The sequence below is a fragment of the Balaenoptera borealis genome, assembly GCF_965194805.1.
Source record: "Balaenoptera borealis genome assembly, chromosome: 18".
Classification (NCBI taxonomy): domain Eukaryota; kingdom Metazoa; phylum Chordata; class Mammalia; order Artiodactyla; family Balaenopteridae; genus Balaenoptera; species Balaenoptera borealis.
Genome location: NC_138877.1, coordinates 33,700,633 through 33,725,218, shown reverse-complemented (window position 1 = coordinate 33,725,218; position 24,586 = coordinate 33,700,633). Strand labels below are relative to the sequence as shown.

Below are 24,586 nucleotides of genomic sequence, written 5' to 3'. Positions count from 1 at the left end.
AATCTTCCAACAAACAAAAGTCCAGGACCAGATGGCTTCACAGGTGAATTCTATCAAACATTTAGAGAAGAGCTAACACCCATCCTTCTCAAACTCTTCCAAAAAATTGCAGAGGAAGGAACACTCCCAAACTCATTCTATGAGGTCACCATCACCCGGATACCAAAACCAGACAAAGATACTACAAAAAAAGAAAATTACAGACCAATATCACTGATGAATATAGATGCAAAAATCCTCAACAAAATACTAGCAAACAGAATCCAACAACACATTAAAAGGATCATACACCACGATCAAGTGGGATTTATCCCAGGGATGCAAGGACTCTTCAATATATGCAAATCAATCAATGTGATACACCATATCAACAAACTGAAGAAGAAAAACCATATGATCATCTCAATAGATGTAGAAAAAGCTTTTGACAAAATTCAACACCAATTTATGATAAAAATCTCCAGAAAGTGGGCATAGAGGAAAGGGAACCTAACTCAACATATTAAAGGCCATATATGACAAACCCACAGCAAACATCATTCTCAATGGTGAAAAACTGAAAGCATTTCCACGAAGATAAGGAACAAGACAAGGATGTCCACTCTCACTACTCTTATTCAACATAGTTTTGGAAGTCCTAACCATGGCAATCAGAGAAGAAAAAGAAATAAAAGGAATACAAATTGGAAAAGAAGAAGTAAAACTGTCACTGTTTGCAGATGACATGATACTATATATAGATAATCCTAAAGATGCGGCCAGACAACTACTAGAGCTAATCAATTAATTTGGTAAAGTTACAGGATACAAAATTAATGCACAGAAATCTCTTGCATTCTTATACACTAACAGCGAAAGATCAGAAAGAGAAATTAAGGAAACAATCCCATTCACCCTTGCAACAAAAAGAATACATTACCTAGCAATAAATGTACATAAGGAGGTAAAAGACCTGTACTCAGAAAACTATAAGACACTGGTGAAAGAAATCAAAGATGACACAAACAGATGGAGAGATATATACCATGTTCTTGGAATGGAAGAATCAATACTGTGAAAAACACTATACTACCCAAAGCAATCTACAGATTCAATGCAATCCCTATCAAATTACCAATGGCATTTTTTACAGAACTAGAACAAAAATCTTAAAATTTGTGTGGAGACACAAAAGACCCAGAACAGCCAAGGCAATCTTGAGGGAAAAAAACGGACCTGGAGGAATCAGACTCCCTGACTTCAGACTATACTACAAAGCTACAGTAATCAAGACAATATGGTACTGGCAGAAAAACAGAAATATAGAACAATGGAACAGGATAGAAAGCCCAGAGATAAACCCACACATCTATGGTCAACTAATCTATGACAAAGGAGGCAGGGATATCCAATGGAGAAAAGACAGTCTCTTCAATAAGTGGTGGTGGGAAAACTCGGCAGCTACATGTAAAAGAATGAAATTAGAACACTCCTTAACACCATACACAAGAATAAATTCAAAATGGATTAAAGACCTAAATGTAAGACAATACACTATAAAATTCTTAGAGGTAAACATATGAAGAACACTCTCTGACATAAATCACAGCAAGATCTTTTTTGACCCACCTCCTAGAGTAATGGCAATAAAAACAAAAATAAACAAATGGGACCTAATGAAACATAAAAGCTTTTGCACAGCAAAGGAAACTATAAACAAGATGAAAAGACAACCCTCAGAATAGGAGAAAATATTTGCAAACGAATCAACAAAGGATTAATCTCCAAAATATATAAACAGCTCATGCAGCTCAATATTGAAAAAAACAAACAACCCAATCAAAAAATCGGCAGAAGACCTAGGTAGACATTTCTCCAAAGAAGGCTTACAGATGGCCAAGAGGCACATGAAAAGCTGCTCAACATCACTAATTATTAAAGTAATGCAAATCAAAACTACAATGAGGTATCACCTCACACTGATTAGCGTGGGTATCATCAGAATATCTACAAACAACAAATGCTGGAGAGGGTGTGGAGAAAAGGGAACCCTCTTGCACTGTTAGTGGGAATGTAAATTGATACAGTCACTATGGAGAACAGTATGGAGGTTCCTTAGAAAACTAAAAGTAGAATTACCATATGACCCAGCAATCCCACTACTGGGCATATACCCAGAGAAAACCATAATTCAAAAAGACACATGCACCCCTTGGACTTCCCTTGTGGCGCAGTGGTTAAGAATCCACCTGCCAATGCAGGGGACATGGGTTCCAGCCCTGGTCCAGGAAGATCCCACATGCCACGGAGCAACTAAGCCCGTGTGCCACAACTACTGAGCCTGCACTCCACAGCCTGTGAGCCATAACTACTGAGCCCGTGTGCCACAACTACTGAAGCCCACATGCCTAGAGCCCGTGCTCCACAAGAGAAGCCACCGCAATGAGAAGCCTGTGCACCGCAATGAAGAGTAGCCCTCACTCAACACTAGAGAAAGCCTGTGCACAGCAACAAAAACCCAGCGCAGCCAAAAATAAATAAATAAATAAAATTAATTAAAAAAAAATACACATGCACCCCAATGTTCAATGCAGCACTATTTACAATAGCCAGGTCATGGAAGCAATGTAAATGTCCATCGACACATGAATGGATAAAGATGTGGTACATATATACAATAGAATATTACTCAGCCATAAAAAGGAATGAAATTGGGTCATTGTAGAGACGTGGATGGACCTAGAGACTGTCATACAGAATGAAGTAAGTCAGAAAGAGAAAAACAAATATCTTATATTAACGCATATATGTGGAATCTAGAAAAATGGTACAGATGAACCAGTTTGCAAGGCAGAAATAGAGACACAGATGTAGAGAACAAACGTATGGATACCAAGGGGGGAAAGTGGGGCTGGGGGGCAGTGGTGGGATGAATTGGGAGATTGGGATTGATATATATACAGTAATATGTATAAAATAGATAACTGATAAAAAAGTATTTAAAAAAAAAATGCTCTGAGAAGTTGGAGGAAGCAGAGGAAACTCTTATCAGTATCTTTCCCCATGAGCTTATAGTAGAGATAGGTGCTGAGAATCCCTAAAGACACATGAAGAAACAATGGAAAATCAATAATCCAGAATGCTAGTTTTCTTAAATCAACTAGCATAAGGATGCGCAGCCACTGCTTTGATATTAGTTACTTTTCCTGTAAAGAACTGTGCATTCATCAGACCTGTCCAAGATTGCTGCCTAATTTGGAGTTCTATACCCCAGAAGTTTTCTAATTATGCTTCCCAGACCAGCAGAATCAACATCCCACAGAGACTTGTTCATAATACAAATTCTAGGGCTCTATCCCAGTTGAATGGAGACAGAGGCGTGGGAGTGGGAGAGGTTAGAGGCTGGCAATGTGTGTTCTAGCCAGGCCTCAGGATGATTCTGATGTATGCTGAAGTCTGAGAACTACGACCACAACCAGAAAAAGAAATGTATGGAACTGGAGAGGACTCTGAGAAGAACAATGAAGATGAATGGAATGCCTGGGACAGAATAAACAGAGGAACCAAGATAGATGGCTTTAGCAAGAAGAAACCTGTGGTACTGACATTTACAAGTCTTCAAGTATATGAAGAATTATTCACAAGGGAAAGTAACCAGATGTTCTCCATTTCCCCTGAGGGAAGATAAAGAAGACGTTACGGACTTCAAGTTGCATCAAAAGAAATTTAGGTTAAAATACAATTAAAGTTTGCTGACACAGAGTGTTGTTAAACATTAAAATGAATTGCTGAGGAGTTTGTAGAACTTTCTTCTCTGAGTATCTGCTTCAAAAACTACTGTAAATTATAAAATAAACTCTTGTTTTCTTTCCAGCTAAATGATTACCATCTATTGCATTAGGGAAAATGTGAAAAATATGTTGTTACATTTCAGACCTTTTAAAATTATCTAAAATTTAAAATATCTGAGGTACAGCAACTATCTTAAATATCTGAGTGTTAAAATGATAAGAATACTTATTCAAACACAAAACATATACATTCAAAGTATTTCTTTAAACTACAGATAATGATGTTCCGTAATAGTTCAAAAAGTGAGCAGTAGCACATATAAAATTCTTGGTTGACGCAATTTACATGTATTTTCAAATAAAAAGAAGAAATTGAATACAAATGAATAAGAAGTAAAAGATTGACTAGTTGGTATCTAAAAACTGTATCCTTGTATTTTAAAAACATCACTGAAAAAATTCATAACATGAATACATATATGTGTTACACAAAATGATAGCAGTAACAAAATGCATGGCTTTGCCAAATTGCTCCTAACACTCTCTCCCAATCTTATAATTTTATATTAATAAGTTCATTAAACAAATATGGTTAACAGGTAACTAAAATAAAAAGATACAAAAAGGTCCTTTTCCTGAGCACCAATAATATCTGGTAAGTCTCACATGTAAAGTAAGTGTGTCATAGTTACAATTCCTGAAAAAAAAGTTTTTTTAAATGTTGAAAAGTCACCAAAAGTTTAAAAGTTTAAGCTTTAGTAATTTTCCATGTGTATAGGAAGTCACTATAATGATAACTCTGTGAATTGTTCACCTCCAAAATATTTTGAAGTTGCAGTCTTCATTGACAAAAAATAATTCCAGTAATTTAGTAGATGTTCATATTTATTGTACTTAGCATAATTTAGGAAGTTAACATTTTTCATTACCTTTTCCACCTTTCCACCATTGATGTCACTGGGGAGGAATTTCTTGCCAATTGTTCTCAAGTCTGTCTAAAATAAAAATATTATTATTAAAATAAAATTATAGAGAAAAGTGAATCTAAATCTAATCTCACTCACAAACAAAAGATAAAATTACTTAAGGTATGTGGAACAAAATTTAAATAAATGTCTTTCAACTGATTATGAGATATATATATATATAAAATCAATCTTTTCTAATAACACAGTCCCATACATACATTGTTTAAAGTACGTCAAAGGCCTTATTTATATCTGGTCATACTTCTCTAGATAACCTTTTAACTTACTAAGTCTTCTTTATTAAAAACTAAAACTTGATTTTATGAAACTATATAGTCTTACTAAAAAATTAATGCCACAATCCAAAACTAAATGACTACTTTGAACATATAAACAGAGTATATTTTTGACAACTAAATTCTATATAACCTTGATATGCAGAGACATGAAAACACATTACTCTATAGGCTGTGATACTTATGACATAACAAAGCTACATAACATAAAAATATCCCAGAGAACAATACCACTGCAACAGCAAGAAATCGTAAGACTATACTGTAGTAAATACTTATTTCATTTGCTTTTTAAACAAATTACAGAAACAGAAGTTGGTGAACAAGTGACTAACCACATGAAAATTCGTAAGTACATATTATTCAGCAAACCAAAGCAAAACATAAAAAGGACAACATAGGACTAAGATAAAGTTGTAGGATTTCTGACATAAAAACAGAACTTCAACTACACAGTCTACATAAAAAAACAGAAATTTTCAGGATTTTGTCTTCTTTAAGAGTGAAAACTAAAGGAATAGTAAGAAATTTGTTCAGAAGAAAACTAATACTACTCATGAAAAAGGCCTAATCATTTAAGCTAAGAAATTATCTTGCTGCTTGAGATAGTGAGGTTAGATTAATAACTAAATGTGTACTGTTTTGTTATTCCTTAAATATAGTAAAGAGAAGCTCTTCATTGCCTCAAGAGCAAAACAAAACAGACTTAGAGTGCATTTAATCACAACATTTATAAGGGAGAAATTTATATTAGACTTAAGGAGAAAATACTAGATGATTAAAATTACAGTATCACAAAAGGATACATACAGAGAAGTAGGACAGTCTTCTTTGAACACCTACAATAATAGAATATCCTCTTATTTGAAATATCCATATATGGTCAGCTTAAGAAACAAGCATACATGTTATATAACCCTCACAGATCCTTTCCAGTCTTTTACTACAATGATTTATAATTTATTTCTCAATGTAATGCAAGGATCACTCCTAAAGTAAAACTCACTGAATGGAACTGCCAGGTAAACTAAGCCCCAAATCCAAATACTTGTTTAACAATTTTTCAGGTTTATCCTTTTTGCAGCCTCCACCCAATAACAGAGTGAAAGAACTATAAACCATACCTCAAGTTGCATGGCTTTGACTTTGAAAATACTAAGCAACATATGGGGAAAAAAATACTTTCCTATACTAGCATTTCCTATATTAGGATTGTTTTGAAGATTAAATAATGCATGTAAAGCATTCAGCACAATGACTTGCAAACAGTAAGCATTTAATGAATGTTAGCTATCATGTTTACTTTAGCGAATATAAAACATGCATATTGTTATCATCTGAACGTGTACAAGTCAATAATACAACTAACAGTTCATAAAAACATAAGCATTATCTTGAAGTCACTCAAAAGCTGAAATATTTAAATATGTATAAAAAACAGAATATATAAAAATTTTATGATACATCATGGTCCTTCATTTCTGGTTTTTATCACTAATTATAAAATTAAAATTAAAATTAAATGAGGCATTAATATAAATGAGAAATGAGCACTAGACTAAAATCCTAAACTTTGATTTACTACATACTGTAATTAACTAATATGACCTGGGACACGTCAGAAATTCTCTAAATCCAGTTAATTTATTCCTCTGTAACATGGAAAACATATTACCAATTCTATCTTCCAAAGCTGTTGTCAGGCTAAAAGGAGACAATGTATTCAAAGTGCCGTACACACATATAAGGAATGTTATTTCACTGTTCTTTTAGCAAGATGAAAATGACCTACCAAATCTTTAAACATCCTAAATTCAAAGTCAATTTATGAGTTCTGCAAAGGCAATTCTACGATTCAGACACTGTTATATCAGGATCACTAGGATAACTGGGTCCAAAAATACATTTATAGTGAATAAGCAATTATGCAGGAGAAATATTTAACCTATAACATGCACGTGTGCACACACACACAAGATTCCTGACTATTTCTTCAAGTAAGTTCAGCAGAATATCTATTTGGCAAATCATTTTGTATTATACAGAATCTTAAAAGAAATTTTAAAATAATCTTTTAAAACTTTTACTGTTACATATTATTTAGTAATTTAAGACTAGGCTATCATTTAATTTTTTTCTGAATAATTCAGGAATTTGAACGCAAAACTATATGCTGAATTTCAAGGTTATTTCTTAATATCCTTACTCCTCATTCTACAGAGGAAAAAAATTAAGAACCTCCCTCCTTTCAACATAAAAACCCATGCAGAAAAGAGTTACATAGCAGCTCTGAGGCTGCTATCTTTAGAAGGGCCTGCTTACAAAGTTGGCCCGAAGGTGTCATCTGGGAACTTGGCACTTGAACCATTCCCTAACAGAAAATGTGGTTCACTGCCTAAATTATTTGTATTAACAATGTGATTTATGGTAAACACCTGCTTTTTGAGGGGGGGAGTCTGGAATTTTATTTCATGCTAAGCAGAGAGTACCTTCCTAAGCAGCCCAATAATAGCCTAATGGACTTCCCTGGGCAGCAAAACCATATACATACCATTGCTTTGTTCACTGCTAGATAAAGGAACAAATTCAGTGTGTTCCCACTGATAGAAGAGAACATTAGCAAGCTTATGCATGGATTATTCTCCCAATATGTAATAAGTTATATGTAAGAACTAATAATGCAAGTCTTTCTCAATTAGTGATTAACACCCCACAATCACTTGAAAGTTAAAATAATTCAACAGAAATACTGTATATACCTGATTTTATTTAAAGGTTATAAACTTGAAACTTAGATTATTTGTCTGGTGTAGACTTCATCCCGATTAGAAGTATTTTTTTTATCCTATTATATCGCATAATAGCTTTGGACCGCAGTATTCAACTATATATTTTAAAGAAAATTATAAAGACAAATTAATTCACTAAGATAATAATCATCATGTACCTCTTATGTACACAGGACAAATACTTCATGTTGACTTACTTTACTTAGTTTCATACCCAATTTATACATAGCTCAATGCTATTTACCTATGTATATAAATAAGAAAAATAAAAAAGAAGATTATCACAAAGCCTTTTTCCTATCATCTTTAGGACTTTTTTTAATAAACAAAGAAACTAGGGTTCTTTATACCATTTTTTGAAAATAAAATTCACTAATTTGGGTGCAAATCAAAGAAAGTTAAAGTGTCTAGCAAATATTCCCATTTGTAGTCACAGATAACACACATAATTTCTAAAAAACCTGTTGGTCTTATTGAATAAAATTTCAAAGCAGCTAAAAAAATCACAGGCTTCAAAATATAAATTTTATGTTTAAACCCAAGTTTAATTATATAAATATAAATTTAAGTAATTTGAAAAGTTATACAGTTACATATTTATACTTCACATATTCTTATCAGTTGTCACCCTTTCTGCTTTATGCTAAACCTACTTTGCAGTGACATAATGGATTTATCAGACAGTAATTCTCTTCTGAATTTCATTGATTATGTATCATAGTATATGAAGTTGATTAATAGACTGTGACTGCAAAGGCGATACAAAAAAAACTCCCACGGGGTAACTGCAAGATTGAAAAAAGAATATTAATTTACTTACATCTGTACTTCAAACAATTTTTATAACTCTTCAAAAAAATCCAAAAGTCAATCCCAATTATAGAAAAGATACAACTATACAAATGGGTAGAGGGAAAGAGCTTGGAAAGAAATATACACCAAAACATTAACGGTAATTATTTGGTTTTATTATTTTACTTTTCTGTATTTTATGAAGTAGTTGTATGGTACCATATATACTACTTTTATCAACAGGAAAAGTTACTTTGAAAGAAAAAATACAACTGTCAAGAAGCTATAACCTAGCTAGAGTTTCTATGTACATTAAATGTCAATTTGTTTTCATGAATATGATCAGTTTTTACTGTTATTACATAGCTACTGTAAATGTAATGAAATTCTGTAACTGATCACAGGGTGAAAAAAAAAGGAGTTTTAATTGCATTTTTCCCTTTTTCATTGAATTCTGAATAATAGATGTTAAAGAAATATATATTTCTAATAATTGGCTTATATGAGATTACCAAATTCAACAAACATTCCTGCAACTTAAAATGAACAATAAAAATGCAAGATGAGGGCTTCCCTGGTGGCGCAGTGGTTGAGAATCTGCCTGCTAATGCAGGGGACACGGGTTCGAGCCCTGGTCTGGGAAGATCCCGCATGCCACGGAGCGGCTGGGCCCGTGAGCCACAACTACTGAGCCTGCGCATCTGGAGCCTGTGCCCCGCAGCGGGAGGGGCCGCGATAGTGAAAGGCCCGAGCACCGCGATGAAGAGCGGTCCCCACACCGCGATGAAGAGCGGTCCCCGCACCGCGATGAAGAGCGGTCCCCGCACCGCGATGAAGAGCGGTCCCCGCACCGCGATGAAGAGTGGCCCCCACTTGCCGCAACTAGAGAAAGCCCTCACACGAACCGAAGACCCAGCACAGCCAAAAATAAAAATAAATAAATAAAAATAAAAGTAGCTATAAAAAAAAATTAAAAAAAAAAAAAAATGCAAGATGATTTATGATTTTTTCTCATCATAAAATCCAGTTTATTCTATGAGATATTTTCATAAATATAGCTTCCAGATTTAAAACGTTTATAAGTTAATAAATAAAACCTACATTGAGAGCAATCAAGATGATGTCATTTATATTGACTTTGTCAGGAGAACTTGTGCACGCTTCAATGCCTTCATCTGAAAGATACCTGTTAAAATAAAATAAATGGCTTAATATTTTCTAAAATCAAAATTAACCAAAATTATTTTCTTAAGTCTACATGCAATTTTGTTCTCTATTATAAAATGCTTTCACTACAAATACTAGGCAAAAAGAGCCCTGGATACTCCCTGTTGTTTATTTACTATCTGATAGAACAGGATAGACAATGCGTATTTTTCCTCTTTTATATCTTTAAAGGGATACTGTGTTAATAAAAGTATCCATATGTTTTCCGAGAAAAGCTATTTAACCATCAATATACTTCTTAAGGAATGAATGAGATCCTCTTTACTATTATACAAATACAATATCCGACTTAAATATTTAGTAATACAGTAAACTCTTAAGAGATTGAGATGTGCTATAAAAATAGAACTAAAAACAACATAGATTTAAATATAGTCCAACAAACTTTCTTCTGGGCTACTTTCTCACATTATCTTCTCAAGTCCCCTTTCTCTAACATAATGTTCCCAAGAATCTTTCAATAAATACTACTGACTCCAAATAGCACAAAGATAGGCAACTTTTTATCTTACATCTTTTACTTTTCCTGTCTCTTTTCAGTTTTTTTTTACTCATTGTCTTATTGTCCTCTGTTTTTTTTTATTCAGTCCAAACCAACCATACATCTGTAGCAGACAATAATTAATTCAAGAGTAAAAAGATTATTGAATCCAAAGGGGGGAAAAATCATCTCTACCAATTCACCCACACCCAATACAGTCATTTTGAAATTCTTTGATAAATTCTACAATTCAGATATCATCCCCCCAAAAGTCCACCTGTAAAAATGCCCATTAACATTCAACATCTTTTGTAATCAGTATCAGATACTCCTTTAACCAAAGGTCTGATGCTAGCATTGCCACTGTAGACATTCTCCCACTAAAAAGATCCCACTACTGGGCATATACCCTGAGAAAACCATAATTCAAAAAGATACATGTACCCCAATGTTCCTTGCAGCACTACTTACAATAGCCAGAACATGGAAGCAACCTAAATGTCCACAGACAGATGAATGGATGAAAAAGATGTGGTACATATATACACAATGGAATATTACTCAGCCATAAAAAGGAACGAAATTGAGTCATCTGTAGTGATGTGGATGGACCTAGAGTCCGTCATACAGAGTGAAGGAAGTCAGAAAGAAAAAAAGTAAATACCGTACATTAACGCATATATATGGAATCTAGAAAAATGGTACTGATGAACCTAGTGGCGGGGCAGGAACAGAGATGCAGTCTTAGAGAACAGACTTGTAGACACAGGTGGGTAAGGGGAGGGTGAGATGAACTCAGAGAGTAACACTGACATATATACACTACCATGTGTAAAACAGATAGCTAGTGGGAAGCTGCTGTATAGCACAGGGAGATCAGCTTGGTACTTTGTGATTACCTAGAGGGGTGGGATGGGGAGGGTGGGAGGGAGGCCCAAGAGGGAGGGGATATAGGCATACATATAGTTGACTCACTTTGCTGTACAAGAGAAACTAACACAACACTGGAAAGCAATTATAATCTAATAAAGATGAAAAAAAAAAAAAAAGATACAGGAGTGCTAGTCTGACAGAGCTAACTCCGGCTCTTCCTGATGGCCAGCAATTCCACCATCAACCCTCAACCTTAGGCTGATTCTAAGACACTTGTCAATGTAAACTTTACCTGAAGACAGCAACCAAAGAGCATTTGCCTTTAAGAAACATAGGATGAATGATTTCTCAAAAGTAAAAGGGCAAGTGAAAAGAAATGTGAATAGGAGAGTACAAAAAGCAATAGAAAATTAAAGCTGATAAACCTATGCATAAGATCAAGGAGGTAAAAGAAAGGAAAGTGTATATAAATCAAAGCAAGAATGTGTTAAAAAAATTAGATACTATTAAAAGTTGAAGACCATGGCAGTGCTAAACTACAATGATGAATGAAGGCAAGGAGTTAAGTGGGCTACAGAGAAAAATAGAAGTAAGTAGGTAGATGAGTCAGTAAGAATGAATGGATGGGAGGCAGGAATAAATAGTACATGAGTGACCATGGAATACAATGTTTGTTTGCAGTCAGCATAGATGGCTAAAACACTGCTTTAATTCAGAATGGCTAAGTTCATTTCCTTATTACCCTGATAATTTTTCACTATTCACAGCCATTGACTGTATCCAGCACTAACCATCTTACAAATTCAGTTCTACAAATATTAATTAACTCCCCCTTTATGTGAAAAGTACTATGTGAATCAGTAATAACATCAGTAAAATGATGAAAAATAAACATCTTTCTTCAAGGAGTTTACAGTCTCACATAAAGAATAATACAACATGTAAACAGCTATCATACAATGCCAAAATAACTAAACAAAATGTTATGGGTGCTCATAGTGGCTGCGGAATGGAAAAGAGTGTACAGAAAGGGAATAGTACGACCAACAACATGGAAGTAAAAAAGTATAAAGCACATTCTAGAGGTAATAACTTGGAACGTTATGGCTGGAAAATGGGGAAGAGATGAGAGGTCAGTATAGGTTGAGATGAATTTTATTTACTGTAGGAAGCAACAGTGCATAGAGGGATATGGGTGCTATATTAAATGCTGACTGAGTAATTACAAAAACACAACTTTCAAAATTCCTACAGTGGGGAAATAATATGCAATGACTAATAAAATACTTTTGTTTTCTAGAAAGGCAACTCTTTAGAATTGAAAGATTATAGGATGTCAGATGAACTGGAAATGATCTTAAAAAATAATCAAAGTTTAACTCTTCAATTTTACAGATGAAGAAAAGAATGCCCAAAGATGTTAACCTAAACTTGCTCCAAAATACAAACTTAAGCTATGCAAAGTTAAAACAAAAATGTCTCCTGATTCCCAGTTTAGCAGTCTTTTCATTACAACACACTATTTTTATTTATCAACAACTAATGCTAATATCAGGAATATGATTTTTTTCTCATAAACAGAAGTCAACATCTATACAAATCAATTTCTCAATCAAGTAGACACTTTACCAACACACACAAAAAAGCACAACTAGGCAAATTCAATCAGTGTCTCCAAAGTATATTAAATAAGAATAGGCCTAGTTTCATAGTAAAAGATCACGAAACTAATATTAACTACTATTAAGAGATTCAAAAATTGTTACAACAATAAAAATACCTATCCTGCAAAATATAAAAAGGAAACATCTATCTAACAAAAATTCTGAAAGCAGAAGAGATAAGGGGGTGTAAATTTGACTTCATCCATGTATAAATCAAATATCATGTGATTTCTTCCAAACGATGCCTGGAGAAGGCTTCCTGAATATAAGAAATTATAAAATATGGCTCAGTCTCAATTTCCAAGTTTTACAAGTCTCCCTTCCTCACCCTTCACATTAAAAAAAAAAAAAAAAAATCAAAGGACTTGAGCCTCACAGCTTTACTTTGTAATTATCAAGAAACAGGAGACCCATTCACAGGTCTCCCCAGTAATATCTTGGTGATCCTTCTGTCAATACTGGACCATTTTCACAGGACTAAATCTAAATTAACTGTAACTTGAGATTTACAAATTAATCTTTTTGTTTTTGTAAACATTTAAGACTCCAATATCATCAATGAATAAAAAAAAGTGATAAAACTAAGGTATTATGTCCCAATCAGCTTCAAGATGCACTACAGGAACACAGCAACTGAAAGAACAAAACAACACAAAATTCACCAGCCTTAATGTGGTCACTGGGAAAAAAAGGAATTGAAAATTGGCACAGGCGTGTCAGATCTGATCCCTGTGCACATCTGCACGATGGACCTCAAGGGAAGTGAGTCATAATCAGTTCCCATGTGCCGTCTTCGAGCATGCAAACCCAAGGGCATGGACCTTAAAGAAGAAATAAACCCCAGAGAGCTCTTGTTGACTACAACAGCCCCAAAAGCACACACTTTTTTTCTCCTCTGGTGGAGATTTGAGAACAGTAACATTATAAAACCACTCATTACTATTCTGAACTAAAAATACATCGGAATACATTTTATTGACAAGCAAGGCACTAAAGGGCTAAATTTCTGCATCATACTCACAGAATAGACTAATATTTCTCCTTAGTTTTACCTTCAAATAATTCCATTTTAAATCACAGTTTAATAAACACTCAAATTTGTTTTAAAAGATTTTGGAAAGTGCTTCTTATTTTCATAAATAAATGTTAAAATTCTGGCTTTCTCAGAGTCATTTAATTTTAATCCTGAGCAACTCTTCTTACTTAAGAAGTAAAAGCTTTAAAATTAATTACTATCCACCAATTTGGGGGAGAGGTGGTTTCCTATTACAAATAATGAATATATATTTAATAAGAAGGGTCTCACTGCTAAAACCATCTTTACCTCATGTTCTAAAGTTACTTGGGCATATAAAACAGACATTCCCAAACTACAGTTCAAGAATCTCAACTGACAGAAAACTGTGATAAAAACAAATACTATTGTTTCAATAGTACTTGTTAGATCCAGATAGTGGATCACTATTACCAGTAAGTGGATTCCTAACTGCAAGGGAAAAGAGTGCCTATTTTCCTTTGATCCATTCCTCTGGAAGTAGGTAAAATCCTTGAGTCTAACTTAATTACTGACTATGATGTACACATAATGAGGAGGGCAGCAACAAACTGAAGAGTACATGCCCATCTAAAGGGGGCAGCTCCAGTGACTATCTGTATGAGGATAGGTTAAGCAGCCATTGTCAGATCTTCTCATTTTTAGCTTTTAGTTTTTTGCAAAGCAATGTACAAGCCAAACAAAACAGGCTTCAGTCTGCATGTGGCACACACACTTTGTACGTATTAATTGTATTAGTTTATTTCAGTTATCTGTTTGTTTGCTCTTATACACTTTCAACTTGTCTTTGACATGCAGGGTTGTGCCCTAAGTGTCTCTCAAATGATATAATATCCATGGTTGACATCCTTTTCAAGCAAAAGAGGAAAAGAACTGTCTTTTAGGTCACTTTGTATGACTCCTGGACAGCAATAAACATATTTATGCATGTAAATAGTGTTCTTACCGGATTTATCGTCAAATCATTTACTTTGGCCTAAATTATCTTCAAACTGCACATATGATAACTCATCCTTACCTAGATTTCCAGACTACATATATTTTTTAGGGGGAAAAATGTTCTAATTGACCAGAAATACTAAAACAGCACACTGAACTTTTCTTCCCCTCCACCTACCTGTACCTGTCCAAGCAATGAATGCCCATTCAAGTCTGAACTGAGACCTGAATTCCTAAGATAATCAAAAACGGAATCTATTATCACGCATACAAATTAGGCTGACGACACATGAAAATTCTTTAAAATGCCAATAAGAAAATCAAGAGTGAAAACATTCTTCCCAAATGGATAGGGACTCAATCAAAAAATAAAGGACATATCTGGACAATGACTGCTACAGGATGGTCTTAACTGTCTCTGAAGAAAACCCAAATCGCATGGCCTCATGTGGTTTTTGGGGTCTCTGATCTATACATGATTATTTGCTGCTACACTGAGATTACTAGCCCACATACGTTATCCAAATACCAAAATGGGAATTTTATAACTGAATCCTTGCTTAGCTACAAAGAAAATAATAACTAACTCCCAATTACTCAAGCCAATAGAGGGACAGGAGAGAATAAAACCTGACAGGTAATTTTTTAAATCATTTATATTAAAAGGTATCTTTCATCTTAGCAAATATGAACATTGCCAACCTACTGCAAATTCCCAGGGCATTAAAAAATAATTTTTAAAAACTACCCAAACAAAGGTCTCTCTATTCACTCTGCATATCCTGTTTCCAGCCCCACAGTGTAAGTGGTCTGTAACATGCCTGCTGAAAATTTTGGTTTTTGCTATTATTCTTATAGGCTTTTGCTGTACCCAGTCAAAAACACTGAAATAATAATTTGCTAATTCCCTCCTTTAGGATAAAGGAAAATGGCCTATGAACTCCTATTTATGAACCACAGAGTAATAAGATTAGTTAAGGTAACAAGGCTAATAAAAATTTGGGCACAAGGACTTCCCTGGTGGTCCAGTGGTTAAGCACGCTCCCAAAGCAGGGGGCCCGGGCTTCATCCCTGGTCAGGGAACTATATCCCACATGCCGCAACTAAAGATCATGTACGCGGCAAGAAAGATCCCACATGCTGCAGCTAAGACCTGACGCAGCCAAATAAATAAATATTTTTTTTAAAAACTGGGGCACAAAATTTGCTTCAAATAAACTGGTACAGACTAAATGAACATACTAAATACAATTTATAAATACATTGGCAAGGGGGCGCGGGGGGGAGTCACCAACCAGAATATAACTTGGTACACCAGCATTAAGTTGAATGAATTTATGGTATTAAGCACAGCAAACAGGAGGATCAGAATCTATTAAAAGTAATTCAGAAGGGGGAGTCCTATGACCCAAATGGCAAAAAAGGAAAAAAGGAAAAATATTTTCATTTCCCTAAAAAAAAGTACCACTTCTATCACTACCATTTTCTTTCCTTCTTTAGGTTAAGTGGCCACCTACTATGCCAAAATGAATACCACAATCTTTATTCCAACAATTACAATAAGGACCTGAGTCAACACTAGCTTAAAATTTAATTTTCTCTATGGTTTATATACAAATGGATCAAATAAAGATATGTATTATATAAAGGAACTCTAAGTAACAAGTAATTAGTGTTCATCTTAATCAGTGAGTGAACTATTTTCTATGTAAGATTTATTTTATTCAAATATAAACTATCTTTAAAAATGCATCTCTTTTTCAGTTTTTAGTTTTTATGATTTCTTTGCATCCACAAATGTATATTACTTCCACCATTTAGCTAATATGATATTAAATTTTTTCTACACATGGGAAAATCTATTTTAATTTCTTCTATGCTAACTTTCCAAATTTTTATATTACAAAAATAAAAACACCAAAAGCAAAGAAATCATCATTAAAACCTTAACATTTTATGTGCAAATGTTTCAAAAAATTAACCTGCAAAAAAATGGAGAGGATAAATATGCAAAAAGTAAAAAAAAAAATCTGCTTAGTACTACATAAGATCTTTTTTCTAAGCAAGTAACTTCAATAGAGACGTGAAGCATTATGAAATGCCTTGATACATCATGATTAACATCCGTATTACTCAAACTTCAACATTTCAGTGGCCAGACAAAAATCTGGGGGCCCAATATTAAAGATTAAGATATGGACATCAGAAAAGGTTCTAGGGATAATCCTTTGTAAAGTCATATATAATGTAAAATATTTAAAAGTGTTTAAATTCTGAGAATTTGAAACCTAGATTTGTTTTTGTTAAGCATTTCCTTTAAAATGTTGAAGATGTTTTAGAGAGCTAATTCTGAAGAATGTACTACTTGAAAACACCACTAGATGACAACCTTGCTTCACAAGCATAATATCATCAGCCCATTACTGGAAGCTAAGACTCCAAAGATGTACTAAACTGGCTTTCAAATAAAGGTTTCCAACATTTATTGGGTTTTTTTGGTGGCGAGTAGATATATCAAAAATAAAATAGACTGTTATAATTTTAGAATTTGTGTTTGCTATAAAGATCACTCAGGATTTAAAAAAGAAACTCATTTAGCAGACACTCAAGAGATATCTCACATGGAAAAAACAACTGAAGCATATCAATAGACAATTTTCTCTCTTATTCTCTCCTATTCATCCTTTGGAAATAGAAACTTATAAAAAGTACACATAAATTACTAGAGATTAATGCTTTTTTGCTGTGGAAGAGTTACAAAGAGTATTTTCAACATTATTTCAATAGTTGTTTTTCTCTGACATCAAAACAAATAAGTATGACAATTTTAAGATAACTATAGGAAGACAGGTGACAACAAATCACAAACTTCTATTTTTTATGATCCTTTCTCAGCTATTTAAAATATTTTCCCTATACATAATCCAACCCATGAAGACATTAGCCCTGGAATGCTTATTTGATATTAAGTAATTATTTTAACATCTGAGCAAGTAAAACTTCCTTTGAAATTCCATAAATGATATACTACAAGGATTAGTGGCAATGGGAACCTAACTATGTTATTATTCATTTTTGTAAACCAAACCCTCACATATTTTTAAAGTATAAATGAAGGCCTGGATATTTTTACTTTCATTAATTTATGTCCTTCCTCTAATTTAACATTTTCATACTTAAATTCTGAAGCAGAGTTGAAGTTAGTTTTTAATAAATCATATTTTAAATATGTGATTTGATATTTCTGTCATCTCTACTCCAGCACAAAGGTGATAGCTATAAAACCATACATCAGGTGGAAAGACTCACTTTAGGCCTAATGCCTGTGTGCTGACAACTGCAATACAGAATCAGGGCCTGTAGAGGCCAGGCCAAAGGCCTCCCAGGATTAACCCCAGACCATGTACCTAGTTAGGTTTACATGAGTTGTTACTTTAAAATCTAAGATATGATAAAAAATATTAGAAGGCATGTTATGAATAGCTTGGAGAGACTGTCATCTGATCTGTACTTTTTAGTGAGACAGAACTAGATGCAAATCTCAGTCTCACCATTTAATAAATGTGGGATACAAAGCAATTTATTCAATCTTTCTGTGCCTGTTTCCTCCCCTATTTAAAAAAGAAAAAAAAATCTATAGAGTTGTTCTAAAAAAATGCCAATCTTTAAGAGTTGTTCTAAGAATAAATGAAATACCTGGCATATGCCTCATATGAAGTTAGATACTAAATAAAAACTAGTTTTCTTCCTTCTTAAACGCTGTACCCTTTGTGTCTATTCTGGAAAATATTTCCAAAACATAATGATACTTAAAAATGCCTTCAGGCTTCCCTGGTGGCACAGTGGTTGAGAATCTGCCTGCCAATGCAGGGGACACGGGTTCGAGCCCTGGTCTGGGAGGATCCCACATGCCGCAGAGCGACTAGGCCCGTGAGCCACAATTGCTGAGGCTGCGCGTCTGGAGCCTGTGCTTGGCAACCAGAGAGGCCGCGATAGTGAGAGGCCCGCGCACCACGATGAAGAGTGGCCCCCACTTGCCGCAACTAGAGAAAGCCCTCGCACAGAAACGAAGACCCAACACAGCCATAAATTAAATAAATAAATAAATAAATAAAATTTTTTTAAAAAATGCCTTCTTCTGAAACTAATACAATTGAATCTACTATAGTTAAAAAAAAAAAGTCTTCTGGGTTATTAGAAGGGAGGAGGGTGATGGGATAAATTGGGAGATTGGGATTGACATATATACACTAATATGTATAAAATAGGTAACTAATTAAAAAATAGTAACACATGAAGTATGATTCCACTTTTGATGGGGAAAAGCCTATATTTAAAAAAGAAAAAAAGAAAGAAAGAAAAAAAAAATGAAGGGAGGAAAAGAATGAAATCTGCCTACCAATAAAAGGAATTGACTTGAAAGCTACAGCTAATAATCAAAAGTGTATAACCTTCCTTATTAGAAAGCCTAAACTACATATTTCCAACATGCTCTTCATATAGAGCTCACTGAGAAATGAAGGAAGGTGTCAGCAAGATGAAAAGATTTTTATTATTTAATTTTTTCCAATTTTACATATTGGATGAATAGACATAGTTTTTAACAATAAGAAAAAAACTTATTCCATGAGACTGTGCAAGTATTTCTGCCTCAAAGAGAATTTTCAGTGCAACATACATTGTCATCATTTTTGCTCAATCTGCCATTTATGTCAAAATTTTAAAAAATGATGTCAAGAAACAGCTGGGAAGTAATAAGTTTAATATTCTATAGCAGAATTATATTGTATTAAAATTACAATTTTAATATCTGTTTTAAAATTAGACATCTTATAATTTACACTCATAATTTATTTAAACTAATACCATCTATTCAAAACTTTAAAAATGAAAACCTACTACTTCAATTATCATAGGCAATTATGACAAATACCTACATTTCTATTGCATGTCATCATATATCTTACCATTTAATAGCATAACAATTCTCCAAAAATTAAAATGAAACTAGAATGCCTAAAATAAAAAACGGCAGTCACTTAAATATGCTACTAAGTTAATTAAGTAAATATAAATGAATTTTTTTGCAAAAGAGTGAAATAGCCCCTCATACATATATCTTAGTCAATAAATATGAATAATTCTAATTTTCATTTCTTTAAAATGCAACTTAAAATATAAAATGCTTGGTGTTGATTAAATTTTTGAAATTGAAATGCTGCAAATAAATTAAAAGTTTTCTTTTTCCAGCTTAGAAAACATAATTTAAATGTATACCCATCTCTTTGCAGTGGACTGAATGGTGGTACCCCGAATGATATGTTCATGTCCTAATCTCTGGGACCACTGAATGTTACTTTATTTGGAAAAATGATCTAAACAGATGTAATTAAGTTAAAGATCTTGAGATGATTAGCCTGGTGGGCCCTTAATGCAATGACAAGTGTCCTTATAAGAGAACAGCAGAGGGAATTTTGAGACATACACACAGAAGAGAGAGACACAGATGGACACAGAAATTGGAGTGATGAGGTCTCAAGCCAAGGAATGCCAGCAACCACCAGAAAGCTGTAAGCGGCAAGTAACTGATTTTCCCCTAGACCCTCTACACACACCTTTATTTCAGACTTTTAGACTCCAGAACTGTAAGAGAGTACGTTTCTATTGTTTTAACCACTCTGGTTTGTGGTAATTTGGTACAGCATCCACAGGAAACTGATACACCTATTATGAATTTAAGTAATTTGAAAGTACTCATTCAATTAAATAAAAACCTATTTTTTGAAAAGCCATCCTTTACATTAGAATCTATGGAAAACATCCTCTATTCAATTTAAAATGTCCTGATTCATTAACTCTCCCTGAATGATCAGTTCAGTGAACTTGATCAGTTTAAGCCTATAAATAATAAAAATACAACTTTACAGAGGTATAATAAAAAGTGAAAGTGGTCCCTCCCCAATTCTTCCAAAAAATAAACATTATTAACAATGTTATTAACAACGTTATAACAATATCCTTGTAATACACATACACATAAATTGGGGTGGATTTTAGAAGGAAATACTTGTTTATAAAAATAGACTCATATACGTAAAAGTTTCTGCAATACATCTTTTCACTTAAGAATAGATCATGGCCAACTTCTATTCAAACATAGATTTCCCAATCTCATACTGTTCAATAGCTGCTTGTCCCTCAACATCCGAGGGGGATTGGTTTGAGGACCTCTGTGGAAACCAAAACTGGCAGATGTTCAATGTTCAAAATGGTATCTAGAAATAGAACTTTCAGGATAAACTCATGATTTTATATTTATATATCAATGTATTCATTCTCATGTGTGTGCACTGTCTAGAAACAACACATGACTCATGTAATAGTTGTATCTTCATTAATCTAATCATAAAGAAGCCTTGGTATAACTTTTAATTTTAAAAGAGCAATAAAGCATTATTTTATAATATCTGACATATATACATTAGAAAATGTTACAGATTAATTAAATCTCAATTTTAAAAAACTGAGGTAACATTGATTTATAACATAATACGTTTCATGCATACATTGTATTTCTATTTCTGTATACCCTAACAGCATGCTCGCCACCAAAAATTTAGTTTCCTTCCTTCACCATAAAGTTGATCCCACCTGTTCCTTCCTCCCTGGTAAGTACAAATCTGTTCTCTACATCTACATGCTTGCTTTTCTTTGGTTTGGTTTGTTTATTTATTTGGGGGGTTTTGTTTGTTTGTTGTATATTCCACATTGGAATGAGATCTATACAATATTTGTCTTTCTCCATCTGACATAATTCACTTAACATAATACCCTCAAGGTCCACACATATTCTCAGAAATGGCAAGATTTCATCCTTTTAATGGCTAAGTAGTATTACATTGTACATACATACCACATCTTCTTTATCCATTCATCCACCCCCTGATGGACACTTCTGCTGTTTCCATATCTTGCATATGGTGAATAATGCCATGATGAACAGAGGTGTACATATATTTTCTCAAATTACTGCTCATACTCTTCCGATGACCCAGAAGTGGGAAAGCTGGATTAGTGATGTTGAGTAACTTTTCACGTGTCTGTTGGCCATATGAATGTCTTCTTTGGAAAAATGTCTATTCAGCTCCCCTGCCCAGTTTTTACTGAAGTTGGTTTTCTTTTTAATTGACTTATATGAGTTCTTTATGTTTTTAATTGAAGTATAATTCACTTACAACACTATGTTGGTTCCAAGTGCACAATGCAGTGATTCGATATTTCTACACATTACAAAATGATCAAGATAAAGTCTAGTTGCCATCTGTCACCAAAGTTATTACAGTGCTACTGACTGTATTCCCCATGCTGTATATTTCATCTGCATCACTCATTTATTTTGTAACTGGAAGTTTGTACCTACCAATCCACTTCACCTATTTTGCCCAAACCCCCATACGCCTCTCCTCTGGTGACCACCAGCTTCTCCTCTGTATCTATTAGTCTGTTTCTCTCTTGTATTGTTTGTTTTGTTTTCTAGATTCCACATATAAGTGAAATCATATGGTATTTCTCTTTCTCTGTCTGACTTATTTCACTTAGCATAATACCAACTGGGTCCATACATGTTATCACAAATGGCAAGACTTTATTTTTTGTATGGCTGAGTAATATTCTGTTGATTCTATAAATCACATCTTCTTTATCCACTCATCTATTGATGGACACTTAGGATCCTTCCATATCTTGGCTACTGTAAATAATGCTGCAGTGAACATACGACTGCATATATCTTTTCCAATTAGTGTTTTTTATTCTTCAGAAAAATACCCAAAAGTGGAATTGCTGGATTGTATGATAGTTCTGTTTTTAATTTTTTGAGGAGCCTCCGTATTTTTTTCCATAGTAGCTATACCAATTTACATTCCCAACAACAGTGGATGAAGGTACACTTTTCTCCATATTCTTGGCAACACTTTATTACTGTCTTTGATAACAGTCATTCTGACAGATGTAAGATGATATCTCATTGCGATTTTGATTTCCAATTTCCTGATAATTAGTGACGTTCAGCATCTTTTCATGTGTCTGTTGACCACTTGATGTCTTCCTTGGAAACATGTCTATTCAGATCCTCTGCTCATTTTTTAATCAGGTTTTTTTTTTGACATTGAGTTGTATGAATTCTTTGTATGTTTTGGATATAATGTTTGCAAATACATTCTCCCATTTAGTAGGCTAGCTATGTGTTTTGTTGAGAGTTTCCTTCGCTCTGCAAAAGCTAGTTTGATGCAGTCCCATTTGTTGATTTCTGCTTTTGTTTCCCTTGCTTGAGAAGACTGGTCTGAAAAAAATTGCTAAGACCAATGTCAAACAGCATAATGCCTATGTTTTCTTCTAGGAGTTTTACAGTTTCAGGTCTTATATCTATGTCTTTAATCCATTTTGAGTTTATTTTCATATATATTATGAGAAAGTAGTCCAGTTTGAGCCTTCTGCATGTAGCAGTTCAGTTTTCCCAAAACCATTTATTGAAGAGGCAGTTTTTTTCCTCCATTGTATATTCTTGCATCCTTTGCCATAGATTAATTGACCATATAAGTGTGGGTTCATTTCCAGGCTCCTTTATTCTATTCCATTGACCTATATGTCTTGTTTTGTGCCAGTACCATACTGTTTCAATGACTGTAGCTTTGAAGTATAGTTTCCAATCAGGGCATGTGATACCTCCAGCTTTGTTCTTCATTCTCAAGATTGATTTGGCTATTCGGGGTCTTTTCTGTTTCCATACAAACTTTAGAATTATTTGCTCCATTTTTGTTAAAAAAAAAAAAAAGGCCATTGGTATTTTGATAGGGAATACACTGAATCTGAACTGCTTTGAGGAGTACAGTCGTTTTAACAATATTAATTCTTCCAATCCATGAGCATGATATATCTTTCCATTTGTTTGTGTCATCTTCAATTTCTTTCATCAATGCCTTGTAATTTTCCAAGTACAGGTCTTTATTCCTAGGTATTTCATCCTTTTTGATGCAAATACACATGGGATTGTTTTCTTAACACATTACTGACCAGGGGATTTCTGTAGAAACTAATGCCTGTGGCTGGCAATTTGTTATATAAGTGAATATTGAAACACCCGCGTTTGAGTAAATATCAACAACTTTTTTGCACTTAATGTATTTATTTGATACTTTGAACATGTCTTACCACAGCATTCTAATATAGAGTGTGACAGGCAGTATAGCAGGCACCTCTGTGTAGGAGAACAGAACATCTATTACAAATATACTATGTTTCACTGTGCTTTCCCCTGAAGAGCAGACTCTACACTTTCTGGCAGCATTTTTTTTTTTTAGTCCTGTGAGTATTATTTCCTCTAGAATATGTTCTTTTATTTTACCTGATAGTCGACAAGGTGGATCTTTGTGGGGGTCTCTTTTAGAAATGTCACAAGAAGGACCAGGTGCGGGACCACCACTACATTCACCAGAATGGTCAGTTACCTATTCTCTAGCTACTGCTAACAAAAATTGTTTGTAAGTCATTTTATTCTGTGCATTAAGGCTACAATAAATTTTAAATTCATTAAATAAACTGCAATTACTCAAATAGAAACCTGCTTTCTTATACCATTTTTGTGTTTTCCAGAGGATATTGAAGTTTGCAAGATATTGATCAGATCGATCAACTCCTTTCATATATTTATTATACTCTAATATACAAGTGGGCT

At 33.8% G+C, this 24,586-nt stretch overlaps 1 protein-coding gene across 4 annotated transcripts in view; it reads right to left on the bottom strand.

Moving 5' to 3' along the window:
* Positions 1-24,586, bottom strand: part of TDRD3 (tudor domain containing 3) — a 214,798-nt gene that overhangs the window by 123,307 nt on the left and 66,905 nt on the right. For 2 of the 4 annotated variants that reach the window (XM_082365396.1, XM_082365399.1), the window contains exons 2-3: positions 9,717-9,801; positions 4,700-4,765 (exon numbers count right to left, since the gene is read on the bottom strand). In XM_082365396.1, the coding sequence (XP_082221522.1) occupies positions 4,700-4,765; positions 9,717-9,801 (151 nt within the window). The remainder of the gene's footprint in view (positions 1-4,699; positions 4,766-9,716; positions 9,802-24,586) is intronic. The other 2 variants (XM_082365397.1, XM_082365398.1) reach the window with 1 other exon arrangement.